General features: G+C 34.8%; 1 protein-coding gene across 1 annotated transcript; it reads left to right on the forward strand.

Moving 5' to 3' along the window:
* The first annotated feature begins 13,767 nt into the window (after positions 1 to 13,767).
* Positions 13,768 to 15,313, forward strand: LOC104604679 (auxin-responsive protein SAUR32-like). Its single transcript, XM_010269143.3, has one exon. The coding sequence runs from the start codon at positions 14,171 to 14,173 to the stop codon at positions 14,513 to 14,515; it is 345 nt and encodes a 114-aa protein (XP_010267445.1). The 5' UTR covers positions 13,768 to 14,170; the 3' UTR covers positions 14,516 to 15,313.
* Positions 15,314 to 18,458: the final 3,145 nt, after the last annotated feature.

Here is an 18,458-nt window from a genome sequence, read left to right on the forward strand (position 1 = left end):
TACCCACACAATAGCCACGATTTCGGAGCATTTGCAATGGCAGCCACGCTTTGAAGTTTGAATGAATGGCCTACCTGTCTTTGAGATTTTCAACACCATTTGATTTCCGTCTCCATTAATCCTCTCAGCTCAGGTTCTTCAATTCAGTTGAATCATCATCTATCAATTTCAGCATCGAACCCAAACCAATTATTATAAACCAACAATATGAATCCACTTTTCTTTGTAGGGCATTCCGCTCCTGATCGAGTCCCCTTTGTACAATTAACATTAATGTGAACCCAAGAGGCAAGAACTGGGATTGCTTGAGAGTTGAGGTTTGATGAGGGGTCGACCATAACGGGTCAAATAACAACCATCCCCACTCTCATGTGGTCAGCGGATGTATATATTAATTAATTTGCACCGACTAATCTACTTATTCCGCTTCACACTTCAGATATACTATATATAATAAAATAATTGCTATATATTTTATTATATTAATTTAGTAAAGAATTAGAATATATACTGTGAAACATGAGATTTATTGAGAATTCCTCATTACGAGACCCAAAAGCCAGGCCATCTACAGCTATAAAACTAGTAATAGTCATTGCGAACCGAGTGGTGGGTGGGATATGGAAGCAAGGAATGAATGAATGGGGACAGTGTTGCATTTTATGGTGCTCTATCCTCGTCATTACTCATTAAATTCAAATTACAAGCAAGTTGGTAATCAATATTATGTTACACCCTTTGTTTCCTTGCTTGTTTACTACTCCTTTAAAATGACAAAATAGCCTTATAAATCTACAGTACATTTTTTTAATGGATACCCATGCGATGCATGAGATTTATTAACTAAAAGATAAATAATAGAAAGAGTTATTTACTAAAATATTTTTATAGTTTTTTTAATTTACTAAAATCTATCCTATAATTAGTATTTTACCAAAATATCACTTATAATTTTCAACGGATTTAATCAATCTTTCATTATATGATAGTGGAAAATGACAATATTGATCATAATGTTCATTTAAATAAATTTAATCAAAAGAAAATAGAAATAAAATACCATTTTTGCCCTTAATAAGACACGAGCAACCACTCTATTCATTGTATTTGACCAATTTTGTTTTTTGTATAAAATAAGTGTTAAGGGTATTTTTGGAATAAAAAATCATGGGCCTAATGGCAAAACAAACACTCCTTAATGAAAGGTTGATTAAATAAATAAGTTGTAAAATATATCGGATGTTTTAGTAAAATGAAAACTAAAAGGTAGGTTTAAGTAAATATGTAAAAATATAAAATTGTGTTTTGTAGACCCTAATGGAAACAATGAAATTAAAAAATGACCCGGAAATAGAACCATTCTAGCCACCAGGTTCTGGGTTGACAGTCCAATAGTTCGGTCCAAATCGACAGCTCGTTCTGGCAAACAAATTAAAAAAATAATTAAAATAAAAAAAATGATCAAAAACCGTTAAACGAGTCAACCGCCCGGGTCAACGGTTTTTTACCAAAATCAAGTTTTGGGTAAAACATAACCGGTTGCCTGGGTGGTTCTCGAGCCGAACGGTCCGATTGTTCGGGCCAATGGCGGTTCAAAAACCTTGATAGAAACACATAAGAGTATACAATTGTTTTATATTTTCAAGTTTTTAAATAATTAATAATTATTCATATTTTATATACTACTTTTAATAAATTTTTTATAATACAAAAAAAACAATAATTAATTTTACTTAAGTTTATTCATCAAACTTATGAAACTGACCAATCTGATCAACTCGACCCAAGTTGGTTGGTTTTCTAGTATTTTATGTCAGCTTTGGTTCAAAAGATTCCCAATTCGATTAAGTTGGATCAATTTCACTTTGGCCATTTGTAAACCGACCAAAATCGAATGACCTAACCATGGATATATATTAATATTTTATATTTTAAATATGAAAACTGAGAAATTTCCCATATTCCTTAGTCTAAAATGTTTTATTTCATAAATCTAATTTTTTAATTTATATTTAATACTTGCACTGTAATTTTTAAAATTAAATTTAATTTTTAAGTTTAAATCTTTGGAACCAACTGACCTTTTGTGAAAATTGACCCAAACCAATACAACTTGAGTGGGTTGGTTTTCACAAAAGGTCAATCGGTTTCAATTGACCAACTCCCCAACCTGACCAAGTCAATTTGGTTAGCCAAATAGCCTACGGCCGGACTGAACCAACTTATGAACACTCATAATTTTAGCTAAATTAATAGTCTTATCTTCGATAAATAACAATAGTTTAATCTCCCATAACTATTGAAAATTTAGAGCAAAAATACACAATTATTGAAAATATATTGATAATGAAAAAAATACAATAATTTCTTTATTTTAACTATTTAAAATCTAGTTATTGTTAAATATTTTGTTATTTAAAATATTTAGATATTTAAATACTTAAATAATTTGTAAAATATTTAAATTTTAAAATATTTATTACTTATTGAATTTAATTATCCATAAAATCATAATTTAATCTATAAAATATTTAAATTGTTAGTACATAATTTCGTGATATATTTTATAAAAATATAAAATTATTTTTTGTGTTTTTAATAAATATTTTAAAGTTATTATATAATTTTATTCAAATATTTAAATAATTCTTAAATTTTTTTAATCCAAACTTTCTTTAGATAGATATAGATAAAAAGTAGGGGGGAGGATAAATAGGAATTAGAGATAATTTAGGAGAGAAACTCTCTACTAAATTAGAGATAATTGTGGAGATAAATAGGAATTAGAGATAATTTAGAAGATAAATAGGAATCAGAGATAATTCTGGAGAAGGTGGGGGAGGTAGTTTAGGATAAATTTTAGGAGAAGAGATTATATAGGTTATCGGGGAAGTGCTTCTCATTGGTTGTTTCAAAAATGACAGGGAATGAAAAAACAAAAAATTCAAAAAAGGAGAAAATTTATTGATTGCTTTGTTTTAATATATATATATATATATATATATATATATATATATATATATATAGATTATATTTGGCTTTCACAACCCTTCAACTTTACCAAAAATAAAAAGTCAATTTAGTCCATAAATAACTTAAAGTGTCGATTTTATCCTCAAACTATAATGAAAGGTCATTTTAAGTTAAAAATAGAAGACATCATCGATAGATCTGTTAGATAATGAATAAAATAATTAAAACATGCTTATGTAGCACTACTCATGTTTCAAAATGCCACTTTAGTATAGTCAAGTAAATTGTGCCATGGTCTATGATGGTATAAAGTTAATTAAATAAATTAAAACACTACACTAGTTAAGATATTTAAGTTCATTAAGCTAGTGAATAAGTAAATTAAATTAATTAAGGAAACTAAATTAAGTAAATTGTATAAAAAAATCTAATTGATTTAAGTAAATTAATCCAATGAAGCAAAGTTTTAAAAATTGACCCGAAAACAGAACCGTTTTAACCACATATTTTTAGGTCAACGGTTCAGTCCGAATGGATCAGCCTGTGATGTTTTGAAAAATAAAAATAAAAAAGAATAAGAATAAAATGACCCAAAAAATCATTCACTAGGTTGAATAGTTTAGCGGTTTAATCATTTAGGTCAATGGTTTACTGATCAAGTCAACATTTCTATGAAAAAATCTGGGAAAAGTATAAAATGGAACAAGGAATGGCAACGGGGTAGGTTTGAGGCAGGGATCATATTCCTTGTCCCCGACCCAATTTTGAAATTAATCCACGTCCCCGACCCCAATCCCCACTAGGGATAAAAGTTATCCTCCACCCTTGATCCCCGATGGAGACAAGTTCCTCATGGGGACCCGAATCCCCAAAGTTTGCTAATTAACGGAATTAATAATTTTTCTTAAAATAAAAAATAAAATAAATATAAATAATATTTTAAATATATTTAATATATATATAACATAAATAATATTACACACACACACACACACACACACATATATATATATATATATATATATATATATGAAATAATATATTTCATATGAATAAAATTTAATATATATAATCAAGGTCAGGGTGGGGACTTCATTCCCCCTCCCCGACATGATGGGCTCAAGGAGGTCGGGTACCCAACAAGGATGGGGGAAATTGCCATCTCTAAATGGAACTAAACAATTGTCCAGTTCTTCAGTGAAATGGTTCAAGCTCCTAAGTTAATGACGATTTTTAAACCATGCAATTAAGTGAATTAACTAATTTAAACTAAGTAAATAGAAAAAATAAATAATCAAAGCTAACTGAGCTAAATAAGTAAATTAGATTATTGTTAATTAAGTAAATTAACATAAATAAATAAAATAATTTAAGAAATGAAGTAAATTAATTTAATTAAGTAAATTGAATGATTGATAATTTACTACTAGCGGTCTTTCTCAAACTTTAGGGTCTAAATTGACATTTTAAAACGTGGGTAATGCCACACAGCGTGCATGCTTTTATTATTTTATTCATTGTCGTATGGATCCATCAATGATGTTTCTAACATTGTTATTTTTGCCGATACCGGAAAGGCTTGGACCAATGAATTCTTCCTATGAATTTTGATGAAAATTCACCCGATTAGTTACCACTTTTATGATGCCAGTTCATTGGTTATAATTTTTTCCAATATAATTAAAGACTAAGGCCCTATTTGGCATCAATTCTAGAGATTCTCATTCTCAAAATCCTTTTAAAAAATGATGGATTTTGAGAACTTTCATTATGAGAATCGTCTGATGTATTTGGCACAATCATCTACAATTCCATCGGATTCTTATTTTTTCAAATACTTCCCAAAAGAAAGTTAAATATTTTACTTTTACTTAAAAAATATATAAATAAATAAATAATTTAAAAAAAAAACAAAAAAAAAAACAATTTGGCTCGGTTCAGCCCACACCCAAGGCCTAACCTATGGCCCAGGCCTACGGTATGGCACGGGACCACACGGGCTTGGGCCATGGGCCATGCCGGGCCGACCTCCCAAATTATCCATGGGGAGGGCGGTAATGCCCGAAATTTGCACACGCCGCAGGCAGATCATGTCATGCCAGCCCGACACGGCCGGTTTTACACCTCTAGGGCTAAAGATTACTAGGGGGACCTACCAGTGGCTTGTAAACAATTTTTTTTTCTGAATTAATTGGCAATACAGTAGAAGTTTACGTAGATGAATGGTTACAAAGAGTAAATATTCTAAAACTTTACTTGCTGACCTAACCAATGTGTTTGTAGTACTTAGAAAATTTGACCTAAAGCTCAACCCAAACAAATGTGCCTTCGGTGTCATGTCAGGCACATTCCTTGGCTATATAGTAAACCAACATGGCATCGAGGCCAATCCTAAGAAAATCCAGGCTGTCTAGACATGCAACCCCCTAGGTATGTAAAAGAGGTCCAAAGGTAGATAGGTCAGATAGCCGCCCTGAACCAATTTATGTCCAAGTCAGCTGAGCAATGCCTTCCATTCTTTAAACCCATCAAAAAAGCCAAAGACGTCGAATGGACCGAAGAAATCCAGCTCGTGTTTCATGAGCTCAAGAAATATATTAGCTCCCTACCCCTGTTAACTAGACTTGAACCCAGAGTCGAGCTAAATCTATTTCTCTCTGCGGGTGGTGAAGTGGTCAACTCGGTCTTAATGCGAGAAGTGGATAAAGTGCAGTGACCTGTTTATTATATAAGTAAAGTGTTGCATGCTGTTAAGACCAGATACCCAAACATAGAGAAGTTAGACTTCTCATTGGTGTTGGTAGCTCGCAAATTGCACCCATATTTACAAGCTCATACGATCATCATCCTTATCGATAATTCTCTAAGGCAAGTATTACAAAAGCCCAAATGTCGGGGAGACTAATGAAGTGCACAATCGAACACAGTGAATATGACATTCGATTTTCACATCCAATGATAAAGGCCCATGTCCTAGTTGACTTCATTGCCAAGTGCACATCCGGACCGTGATGTATCAATAGAGGGTGGCTTGATACTATAACACCCGAGTTAAGAAACATCAATTCCGAATTGGTGACCTGGTACTCAGGAAGGTTATGGTGTTCGAGTGTGGTCTGAGAAAATTGGGTCCTAACTGGGTAGGCCCTTATAGGGTGAATAAGGTGATCAGACCCAAAACGTATGAGCTCAAAACTCTCAAGGGAGGCAATTTCTCCACGTGTGGAACATCGACAACTTGTGGAGGTGTTAAGTCTTATAGCTTGCTACAATTCTGATCTATGTACGCTCATGTCCAAAAAGAAGGCAAAAATCCCAAGTATGGAATACCATGTCGGCTGACGAGTTGCTATTTCAAAAACCCGACCACCCTGTTTGGGGACTTGGTTGAGCCGACCCGTACTATTAACATTTCAACTAAAAACAAAGGGGAAGCCGAACTGCTTTTTAGCTCAAGGCACCCTCAAGTCGATCTCGAAACATGTCAGTAATAGGTGATCAATCTGCATCCTACACAGGTCGGCATCACTCAAATGCCTCAGCAACATTTTGACTTAGTTGAATTTACAACAAGGCAATTCACTTTTAGCACCTTGGTTGATATACACCCCACCACCCCGGCAAGCATTTATGATGTGGCCAATTTTCTAAGATGGGAAAAGAAAAGGCACAAGGGGGCACAACACATCAGAAAAGTAAATTTCATTACTTAGAAAAAAGGAAGAGAGAGACAAGTTTTTTAACGCAAAAAAAAAAAAAAAGAAAAAGGAAAACAACTCAATCTCAAGTTGTCCAAGCACGTAGGCCCAGGGTACATTCAATTAGAAGAAAAGAAACAACTCCCCAGCAACTACTCCTTCCTGGAGGCCTTCTCCTCACCATCACCAACCACATCCTCGGCATTTTCCTCGCCACCTTCCTCGTCCTCCTCTTTGGTCTTAGGCTTCCAATCGACCTCGTCGGTCAACTCATCTGGAACTGGCCTAATGAACACGACACTGAAGTCGAAATTGGGATGGAAAGACTGGACGAAGTGGCGACATAGCTTCAAACCCCCCTTGAGGCAGGGCATGGTGGCCTTTGCCTTTTTACACTTATATCCCGACGAATGATGGAATCATTTGACAGTAACCTCTTCAGCTCAGTGGATGTCTTTCGTATACTTACTCCGCCTCTCCTCGAGTTGATGTTCTCATGCTTGTACCTTGCCAATCAGATTGGCGATGGTTCCCTTGGCCTCCTCGAGCTCACGGGTCAAACCAGTGCTAAGGGTAAATCGCTGACAAACCTCTTCGGCACTGAGACAAGCCCCCTCTAGCTAAGAATGAAGGAACTCCACGTTACTCCTTAACTCATAGAATTCGCGCAACGAGGTGGAAATCCAGTCCATTAAAATCTGGCCCATGGTGTTACCCTGCAAGCGACAAAAATAGACCGGTCAGAACTAACAAAAACACATGCATGTATCTGAAATAAAGATACATACCGAGAGGATGTGTCAAGCCATCTTCGCGCTGATGCCAGCAGAGTCGAGCCCCCCTCCCCCCCCAATCCGAAGGGGTCTCAAATCCAATCAGTAGCAGAAACACCCCAGTGAGAGACAAAAGGGTGACCATGTGAACTGGCGGCATCGGCGACTTATTCAAGTGTAGTGACGTGGGGAGTTGATAAGCGAACTACTGGGTTCGGGATGCCATAGGACGGGCCAACGTACATTGGGTCTCCATCCTCCTCGAGGTTGACCACCTCATGCTCATGGCCAGCCAACCTACCCTCAACCGATCCTGATTCCATCATCGACGAACGAACAGAAGATTTGGTGGCCCTTCTCTTCTTCTTTGAAGGCCTCTTAGTAGCATCCAACATGGACAAAGTGCAATACATCTCTGTAGAAAGAATGGAAAAGGTAAGTCAAGGCAATAAAGCATACCATAATGCAAGAATAACCAAGTACAATAAGACTGACCTACCTATGGGGCTCAAACCAGCCCAGATGAGAAGTGACTCGGCCAAAAATTCATCGACCAATTATTGTTGAGCTACGTGGAGTCTAACCTCATTGGACAACGCCTCATCAAACTTGACCTCAGGATCCTTTTTTGGTTCAAACTTCCAAGTGGCCATTGGCCAGCCATTCTCCATGGACAAGAAGAACTATCTTGTCTTCTAGTGCTTCACCTTGGTAGGGAAGCCACGTAAGAGCTTGTAGCCAGGTCGGTAACACAAATAGAAACAGTAGCGCTCATCAGGAGGTTGTGCGGTTGATTCAAAACTCAAACTTACTCAGGGTCGATCTGTAGGCACCTCGGCGTAAGGGGCAATCTCCCGTCAAGGTCCCATCAACCTGACCGAGGTCCACTTGGTGATGTACCTGACATGGTGACCAGCCTCTTCTGCATGCGCCTTACCGTCCTAAATCCTCCGGGATCATGTCACCCCACTGATAAAGCTGATTCCCATGCCGCCTGCTTTGGAGGCAATCAGATAAGCTCTATCGCTTTATGCGGAAACCATCTCCAAGCGTGGCAGGCAGATAAGCCACATCCTCCCGGAGATCTCGGATGCTCTACATGAAGCTCACGACTACTTGCGCCTATATAAAGACGCTCCCTTCGATCAGAGAAGGTACGCACTATTCAGCTTTCAGAATCCTCTAGTTATCATGCTTTCTTGCATCCTTAATACTCTTCACTGACTTAAGCATCAGAGTGCCCACCCTGAATAAAGCACCCTTGGTATTTTGACTATTGTCCCTTTGCAGCTCAGCCAACTGACCTCATCAGTCCAACATCCAAATTGTCCTAGGAGTACCAGATCAAGCACCATCAATATCAAAAGATCTTGGACCAATTAAAGCACTTCATAAAATTTTGATATATACCACCTGATTGGTCACTCCCCTTATGATTCCGGTTGGTTGATTTTAAGTTTTTTTTAATATCATGTCTTTCCCATATCGTAGTCGAACCTTTTAAGTTATAATGTATAATAATTTCCTGCTACTAAAGTGAGATATGTGTTTTGTAAAATCTTTCAAGCATTACAATTTAAGGCGGTGTATGGTACAGTATATTGAAAATTGGGAGAACAAGTGAATTGTGTACAAACTTCGGTACATGAATCTAATATATAATATATTAAAGTAATGATTTCAGGCCAAAGGCCCCTACAGACACTTGGCATCCATATATTAAGACAATTGTCCTTACAATAATTTGCAATTTCATACTATGACCACTAATTTGGAAATTCAAACTGAATTCCATGCAAGTATTTGTGTTATTTAAAGTACATGAGAAGTGGGAAGTTCCCACTCTCAATCAGTTTACACATAGAACTAAATGTTTTGAAATCTAAAATTCACTTTGCAACTCAGAGAATTTTCAGAACTTTGGGAACTTTAGTAACTCAGACAACGTTGGAAACTCACAAATCTAAGGGAATTGTGCAACTCTTCAACAAATTAATTACTTAGTTATAATAACAATAGTATCATTTAATCACTATTATTATTATTATTATTATTATTATTATTATTATTATTGTTATTATAATAATATAATTATTTCTGAATTTATAATTATTAAAATATTATTAATATATTAATAATACTGATTATTATTAAAAAATTGTAAGTAGCAAAATTTAGTTACTTAAAATTAATTGCTGAAATTACCCATTTTAATTCGGATTGATAATCAATTATTAATTTTAATTACCTAAAATTATTATTTACTGATAATAATGATACTTATTAATTCAGATACAAGCATTGAATATCTATAGTAATATTTATATTTAATTACTGATAATTAATTAATGATAAATACTGATAATTAACATTAATTAATTCAGTTTGGTTTTAAACCAAACCTGGTTAAATTAAATACTGATAATTAATAACATTATTAATAATTATTATTTTATATTCATATTAATTAATAATAATTAATTTATAATCATACAAGTAATGTTAATTATTAAATGTTAATCATAATTAACATTAGTTAAGTTAGTTTGTTTTTAAACCTAACCCGGTTTAATTAAATACTGATAATTAATAATAATTATTAAAATATTATTAAGTACATACATAATAAGAATAAACTAATACTTAATAATAATACTAATAATAATAATAATTAGCATGTTTAATTAAATATTGATAATTAATAGAGATGTTAATAATTAATATTATTCTTCTTCTCAGTTAATAATTATTAAAATATTAATAATTACATACATAATAAGAATAAATTATTATTATTATTATTATTATTATTATTATTATTATTATTATTATTATTACTGGTTTTATAATTATTAATGTATTATTAATATATTACTGATAATTAATTGTTGATAATTATTATCAATAATAATAATATTAATATCCAATATTTATTTGATTTAGTGAAATTTAAATTATAAAACTTTCAATTATTAAACAAAATTAATTATAAGTGCAATTATTATTTCATTATTTAACTACTAACATAATTAATACAAATTAATAACTTATTATTAATAATAGTTTCAAAATTGAAAACTTACTCTACTCAAAAACTAATTCACAATATATATGTGTGTATGTATAACATTAACTTCCCCATACTTAGTATGGGGGTCATCTAATATGTATATGTATTAAAGGAAGGTTTCCAAGCTACAACTGGCCCCCACCATTCAGACACATGGCATTTTTTTGAGAAGTTGTTGTTAAAACCCACAACCCACTACCATTATTAAGGCCTTTCTCATTTTTTAGAAAGCTAGACATGTGGCAATTTTTGAGAAATTTCTACTAAAGCCCATATCTCACTACCAGGCTACAGCCCCCACCATTCGGACACACGACCTTCTCATTTTTTTTGAAAAGTTGTTGCTAAAGCCCGCAACCCATTACCACCATTTTCAATCAATTCCTAAAAATTGCAGAAAATGCAAAAGTGGTTATCCACAACCAGTTCTGCCTACATTATATCAATCTCAGTTGACCATTACCCCTCTATGTATCATAACAAAAGAAAACTATCCATATTCTAATAATTATTGAAAAACTATTTTTTGAAATAAATATTTCTTGAAATTTTAATAATTATTTAAAATATTAATAAATATAAATTTAACATTATTGATTCCATAATGTAAATTTAACATTAATGATTCCCCGTACTTAGTATGAGGTCATTCACTAGTTAAAAAGTTATTTTCATCAGACTACGGTACATAAGACAACACACCTATCGAAGTAAAAGTTATTTTCATCAAAATAAATTAAAAAAAAAATCGAGTTAAAAGAGGTGTAATCACTTTTACTTGAATCGGTCCAATTAAATAAGAAATTGCTTAAAATTAGTGTTTTTAATCCGCCGTTGACCTAGCTGGTCGAACTGTCATCCGACCAAGAGTCCGGGTCCTATTCAGTCAAAGACCCGTCAAATAGTCAAAATCATCGACTTAGTCAAGAATCATTTGACCTGACCGGTTCAACCATTGACCCATTTGACCTGGTCACCAGGTCGTAGGTTACACACTCAATGTATACAAACTTTCGGAGGCCATAACTTTGCACTCTGATGTCTAATTGGAGTGACTATTTTTTTTTCTTATTCTGGGTAACTTTTCGAGATCTATGCGTCTCAAGAAGTCATAGGCAAAAGCGGTGACCTACGACCCAAAGGCAAAAGCGGTTCGGCCTTCGAGCCATTTTTTAAAACATTGCTTAAAACTCTTCCATAGTGTTTGCATGGCTTTGTTTATTGAGAAAATTACTACACTACCAAATACTTAGTGGACAATTGCACTTTAGAATATACTATGTAATGCATAGGCTGGTTTTAAAAAGATGCCCATTTTAATATTCAGTTTCTGAATTGGTTGTGGCCTTGTGGGTGGGATTAAAAAGTCCCATAGTTAATTTCTTATTTTAAATTCAACTATGATGCCAAAAATATACATACCAACAAAAATTAGGGTAAATTGTTGAAACCTCCCCTCTGAAGCTTCTGACAATTCCCTTGAAGTTTAATAATTGTAATCATTTTCCTTGAACTTTTTAAAATAGTTCCAAGTGGATCTACATGAAAATGTCCAAAATACCCATACAATTACTCTTGACCAAAAGGTTTATTTTCTAAATTTTCTCTTCAAATCAATCGCTACTCCAAATCCTTCTAATTTCTTTTCTAAAATTGATTTATTTCCCAAATTTTCTCTTCATATCAACTCTCAAATTAAGGTAAGGTTACAACTTTAAACTCTCTTTTGTTAGAAACCATTCTTATTAGTTAATGCATAGATATTTTGGACATTTTAGTACCTCTTATTGGACGATTCTAACAAACGGGATATAGTTGCAACTATGTCGAAAAGTTAAGCTGTTCAAGGGAGGTGCAATTACCACACTTCAAGGGAGGCTTTTGCAAAGGTCAGAAATCAGTTTGAGGAATCTAACATGTAATTGCATTTTAGTTTAGGTGATATTTGGCATCAATTTCATTTCCCAAAAGTAGGCATCATGTCAGAACCACATGGGATAAAGAAGAATTGGTGATTTACAATACAGAAAAAGAATTCTTGAAATCAGCCCATCTTAAGGGATCACTATTTTCAATTTACATAGTATCAAACAACAATTTTTGGTAATTTTCATAAATTTCTGGATAATCACTAGGAAGGAATCATCATTGATGCCAAACATCTCCTAGACAATAGAACAATTATAGGTTTTTTCTCATTTAATTTACCAACTACACGGACTCTAGAAAGTATTAAATTTCCACTTATGAAATCGTCATTGATGTTGGGTTCCCAACTTCCCAATATGGTGGATAACTTAACCGACATTGGCACTGTAAAACGTTCAAATCTCAACGGCCAGTCTGACTGATTCCAACTTAGGAAATATCTCGAATCCCCAGCCTATCCCCCACCCCCAGGAGGAATATAAGCATGTACGGTTATTGAATTTGCCTTTACCAAAGAAATGATATTCTGCTTGATTATATTCCAAAAGAACTGTTGCAGTCGACCAATCCAACGGTTTGTCTCTCTGTCCTTTATGATTTGTGTACGAGTCTTTTATTTCCCTCGATAACGAAACATCACGTTGCGACAGTATGTATGAGATGTGCGCTTTAACACAGTAGCTTCTCTCTCTTGCCACACTCCATCCGGGATTATTTGAAGACTTTTTCATTCAATTCAATTCAATTCCGGCACCAAATCCGGCGGCCTAGTTGATTTCTTTTTGGTAGTGGAAGAGAGAATAAAACAAGAAAGAGGGATCAAATTTATGGGAAGGGGAAAAGGAAAATGAAAAATTAGAGGGCATTTTTGGCATTCCAGCTATGATTTTGAATTTTTCTCCTGACAATGTCTTGGGGATATTTTGGGAATAGAAACGCAGAGAGAGATAGAGAGAGAGAGAGAGCCGGCGTGGCTCTTGATTTCCGCGTGGACATATTAGTGGTTGCTTACCTACGAAGGATATTTTATTCATTGTCGGCGAGATGTCTCACCCTTGGGCCTTGACCCTCGACACGTTTCCAACTCTTTCACCAATCGATATCCACGTACAAACAATAGGGCTCGAATTTACGGTTTTACCACAGAAACAACATTCTCATAGTTTCCATTGCCAAATTAAAGTGAGCAGTTGAACATGAATACGAGATACTCCAAAAATGGAAAAGGGTACCCAAATAAAAATAAAAAATCCCTCTCATAGGCGGCAAGGTACTTTATTACCCTCACCACCTCCCCTCTCCCATGCTATTATGACGATTCCTGTCTCTAGAATTTATCCTTCCTTTTTTCTTTTTTGCTTTTTAATTTTGTGTAGGTGTAAAAAACAAGCAACCCTTTTCTCCGTGTACAGTTGGATTACTTCTAGCTATCAAATGATTCAAATGACAAATCCATTCTCTATATAAACCCACCTTCCTCTGATTCCCCTCTCTTGCCAATCCTTTCCAAAATCGTATCGTATGTGTTTCCTTTGAAGCTGTTCGATCATGAGCAACGTTCCTAGGTCTTTGACGGATTCTTCTCTAACCCTCTTCAAGCTAGCGATCTCATCTTCTGATCCGTGGCCTTTCTCTTTTGTTTTCTTATAATATAATAAGGGCTTCTTCCTCCCCGTGAGAGAGAAAGAACAACTGGTTGTGCGCGTATTTTGTTCTGATACTCAGAGATGGGTAGCGGTGACAAGCACATATTGAACTTTCATCTGCATTTACCTCATCTTCATCATCACAATCATGGTGGGAAGAAGGAAGTGAGATGTATCCCCAAGGGTTGTCTCGCCATCATGGTGGGTCAAGGAGAGGAGCAACAAAGGTTCGTGGTTCCTGTTATTTATTTTAACCACCCACTGTTCATGCAGTTGTTGAAGGAAGCCGAGGAGGAGTACGGTTTTGATCAAAAGGGTACTATTACAATCCCTTGCCATGTGGAGGAGTTCCGATACGTTCAAGGTATCATCGATAAGGAGAAGTCCTTCCACAGCAATAATCACGTTGGGTGCTTTAAGGCCTGATCCTGAAGAAGATGCAGGTTTTTAGTTGTTAGAATTCTAACCCTCGACGATGGATGTTGGATGATGATGATGATGATGATGTAGTGTAGTTTTGTAAAATTTTAGGGTGTCTCCGCTTTCCTTTTTCTTTTTTTTTCCTTGTTATCTTCGCTTCTGTTTCTCGTTTGGCTTTTGTTTTTTGGGATAGCAGGGTTATTGATTGGTACTGATGATGACAATATTTGTTTGTTGGTTTTGCTATTCTTGTTTTTCTAGCAATAGTAAAATGCAGGCAATTCTTTAATTTCCTTTTTTTTTTTTTTATGTTCTCCGAAATTGTGACTACATGGAAATTTATTGGAGTCGGTACGACGATTGACGGCGGTTCACGAGAAAGGAAGAACACGGTTAATGAAGAAGTGGGGAAAAGGGGTTATCATTTGGAGGGGGCAACTGTTTCTGTTCAAATCCAAGAGGCAATGTAAATTCCCAATTGATTGTTTTGGCGTGATTCTTTCCTTTGGTACTTGCAATGTAATTTCATCAATTTGCTAGTTGTGTGTTTGGAGTGGGATCAGGGATGGATGGAGGCTTTTGGAGGAAGGGTTGTTGGGTGCTGTACAATGCACAATGTACACGGGCGGATGAATCTGAGAGACACTGGCCCTCCATATTTATTTTCTTTTTCTTCTAGTGGTCCGTTGAGACTTTGAGACCAAGAGGCCCCCCCACTAGCAGCTGAGCTGAATCTCCTTCCCTTCCTTCCAATTTCCAACCCCTTTTGTAATTCTATAAAAACAGACGACTCATTGGAGAGTACGTGGGCCACAATTCTCATTTGGTTTCTTGTTGATTTTTTAGACGCTTAGAAGGAGGGGCCTGCCCCGCTCTGCACATGATAATGACCACATTGATCCTTAGGGCTCAAGTAGTAAATATTTCTAGTTAATATCTATATAAACACAAACAAACAAACAAACAAAAAGAGCGAGGGAGGGCGTGATATGTAGGTTGTGCGGTCTTCTTGGGCTCAGTCCGGATCATGTAGGTAGGCACTAAGTTGTTGTAAGCACGGACGAATTCTAATACCAACAGAAAACAGATACAAATGTTTTGATTGAGGAAAAAAATGTGGATAGTATCATAGTAATCTTTGGTTGATCGTAATTTGGTTATTCGAAAATTGGTATGACAATTATCATGCCTTGCGACTTGCGAGTTGCGTCTGAGCTCTGACCATGAAATAATGTTAAGAAAACAAGGTACACATACAGTACACAAGAGAATCTTATATTTTGATTCATCTTTAATATTCTAATCCATCAGATGTGCCCTTGCCACATCATATTTATAACACATTCGTACAAATAAAAGTAACAATACCCATCAACGTATATACCTTTCTTTTCTAATGATGACGCACTTAATTAAGTTGTTATTTTTTATTTTTTTCTTTAATTATTCCCAAGAGCGGAGAGCCATCACCTTAAGTTGACTTGTACAAAAATGCTGACTCTTCCAACGGCTGATGCCACAAGTATAAACTAATCCTATGGCGTTATAAGGTAATGCGATAGATGTCGCATCACCATATATTCAATATAATAAAAAATAAATAAATAAAGGGTTGGCTGCATTGAATTTTAAGCCTTCAATGCATTGCTTAATATATAAATAATTAATGAATTTCAGCTACAAATTAAATTCATTGCTGGGGTTCCAAACAGACATCCCCCCTTTTGAGTTTTGACAAATGCACACAAAAGCTGGTTTATTCATTAAATAAGTATAAACAAAAAAAAAAAAAAAAATTGCGGACCACGTAAGATCCAACTACATGAAAATGACAATGACAATTTTTATCCCCTAGAAGCTACCCAGTACCATTATTCAAATTTGTATGGTGACAAAACTCATAATTTTTGAGTTTGACTACTTTAACTTATTGAAAATAATTATAAAATTAATCTGAATCCACAAATTGAAATTAAAAAAAAAATCCTTCTTTCTAAATTTGAAGGTTTCTTGTTTCTACTGCTGTAATTTAGAGAAAATTAAATTTGATGTATGTTCACAAGAATGTCTGAGGCTTGTGCCGGCAACGCACAAATTGACCCATCTAAAGCCTAAACCCTAATTAAAGGGTATCCCATTTAATCAAGCATGTTTTCGTTGATACTTGTTGTTTTAAGAGACAAATTCATATAAATTGGTCTTACTTCAACAAACAATATGATAATCTGTAAACCACGATATCCATCACCCACATGGTTTTATTTGTTTTTAGAATTAAACCATGATATCCATCACCCACCACCGATATATCATATACCCATATGATCAAACGCCATTTTCTTTGAGATGACACTAATAATTCCAGTGCTCTCCCTTTGCTTTTAATAAAATTTTTCCTCACATGAGGTAAGATGAAGTAGGGTATAGTGATGACATGGATCAAGGAGTGAGAAGTTGGACAAATTAAAAAAATAAGAATCCCCAATTCAATTTCAATATATGGAAAAGATTAGGTATAGGATTGATTCATCGATCTAAGTGCAGAATTAAGTGAGATGGTGTAGTAAGCTTGTCCTAGCCTATAGATATTTGCATTTCAATTTTGTTTCAAGTAGTAGATGTTGTTAGATTATCTAGCAATTGTAATTTGGAAATTAGAATCCCCAAATTTTGGTCGACAAACAAACATAAAGCTAATCCTAGACGTGGCCTATCAAAAGTTATTATATTCCGGACCATTAATTAAAAAGAAAACTAATTTTTTGTAACATATATTCTTTCACTCTTCCATGTGCATGTTGAAAACTATCATTGTTTTGAGCAATTGACCCCGCCAAAAATAATGAACATATCGCGCTTCAACAATCAAGATTTTGCCACTGTGACGTGACGAGATGGCCTAGTGATTTCCTAATTCAACCGACTGAATGGTGGCTAATTGGTACGTTAACTGAGTTGTCCCAACAGATATATAGATTCATGTCCCGCTATTACCACTTATCTCCAACTGTTATTAAAGTGTTGTGTTAAATATTAAAAAATCACCATTTCCTAATTAAATAAAAACACGGAGGGTGTGCCCGTAGGATGAAATCCACATATTATTCGTGATAAGCTCAGCGGAATTTATGTGCATCCTCCTACTCTGTCCATTGTCCATTAGGTGGGGGTGTCAATTGGACTGGATTTGGTCCAATCCGATCCAGTCCAATGTGAGTCTATTATAAATGGACCATGTTCAATTTAATCCAATGGATGTTTTGGACCAATTTGGATTAGTCCAATTCAATGTCTAGACCATCCAATCTATTCAAATTCATTTTGATTTAAATCAGTTTCAACCTAAACCCGGTTTATTGATACATATATTTTTATCTTATAGCAATGAACTAGATATAGGCTTAATCCAACCCAATCCATTGTAAATTTGTTACGGATGGATCAGGTTCAATCTGATCTAATAAATATTTTGAACCAGATTAATCCAATCCAATATGTCTTATTGGTCCATCCAATCCATCCAAAATTGATTTTGGACTGAACGAGATCCAATCCAAAACCAGTCAATTGACACCCTTATTGAAAAATTCAACTCACATATACACATACACACACTTCAATCAATCAGACCGGCCCGCCGGTGCCAAAATTAATTAAGGTTTAAGGGGGCTGATTCTCTTTCCTTCGGCCTTGGATGCGTCTCCCCTCCCTAACATTCCTGTTCCTGATCATTAATTTTTAATTCATACAAATGATGCCTTGCCAATTTGCCTACCTAGCTATGTCATCGTATACTGCTTTATTACAATGTATTCTCCATTCCATCAATGCATGGAACTTGGCAGTAAAGCAATAAAGCTAGCTAAAAGCTAGAAGTATATATTCTTGGTGATAAAAAGGTACGAACGTGTTACGACAGCCGTAGCAAACTAAGTAGCAATATCAAAGT

The sequence above is a fragment of the Nelumbo nucifera genome, chromosome 1 (genome assembly GCF_055504915.1).
Source record: "Nelumbo nucifera cultivar China Antique chromosome 1, China Antique-T2T, whole genome shotgun sequence".
Taxonomy (NCBI): domain Eukaryota; kingdom Viridiplantae; phylum Streptophyta; class Magnoliopsida; order Proteales; family Nelumbonaceae; genus Nelumbo; species Nelumbo nucifera.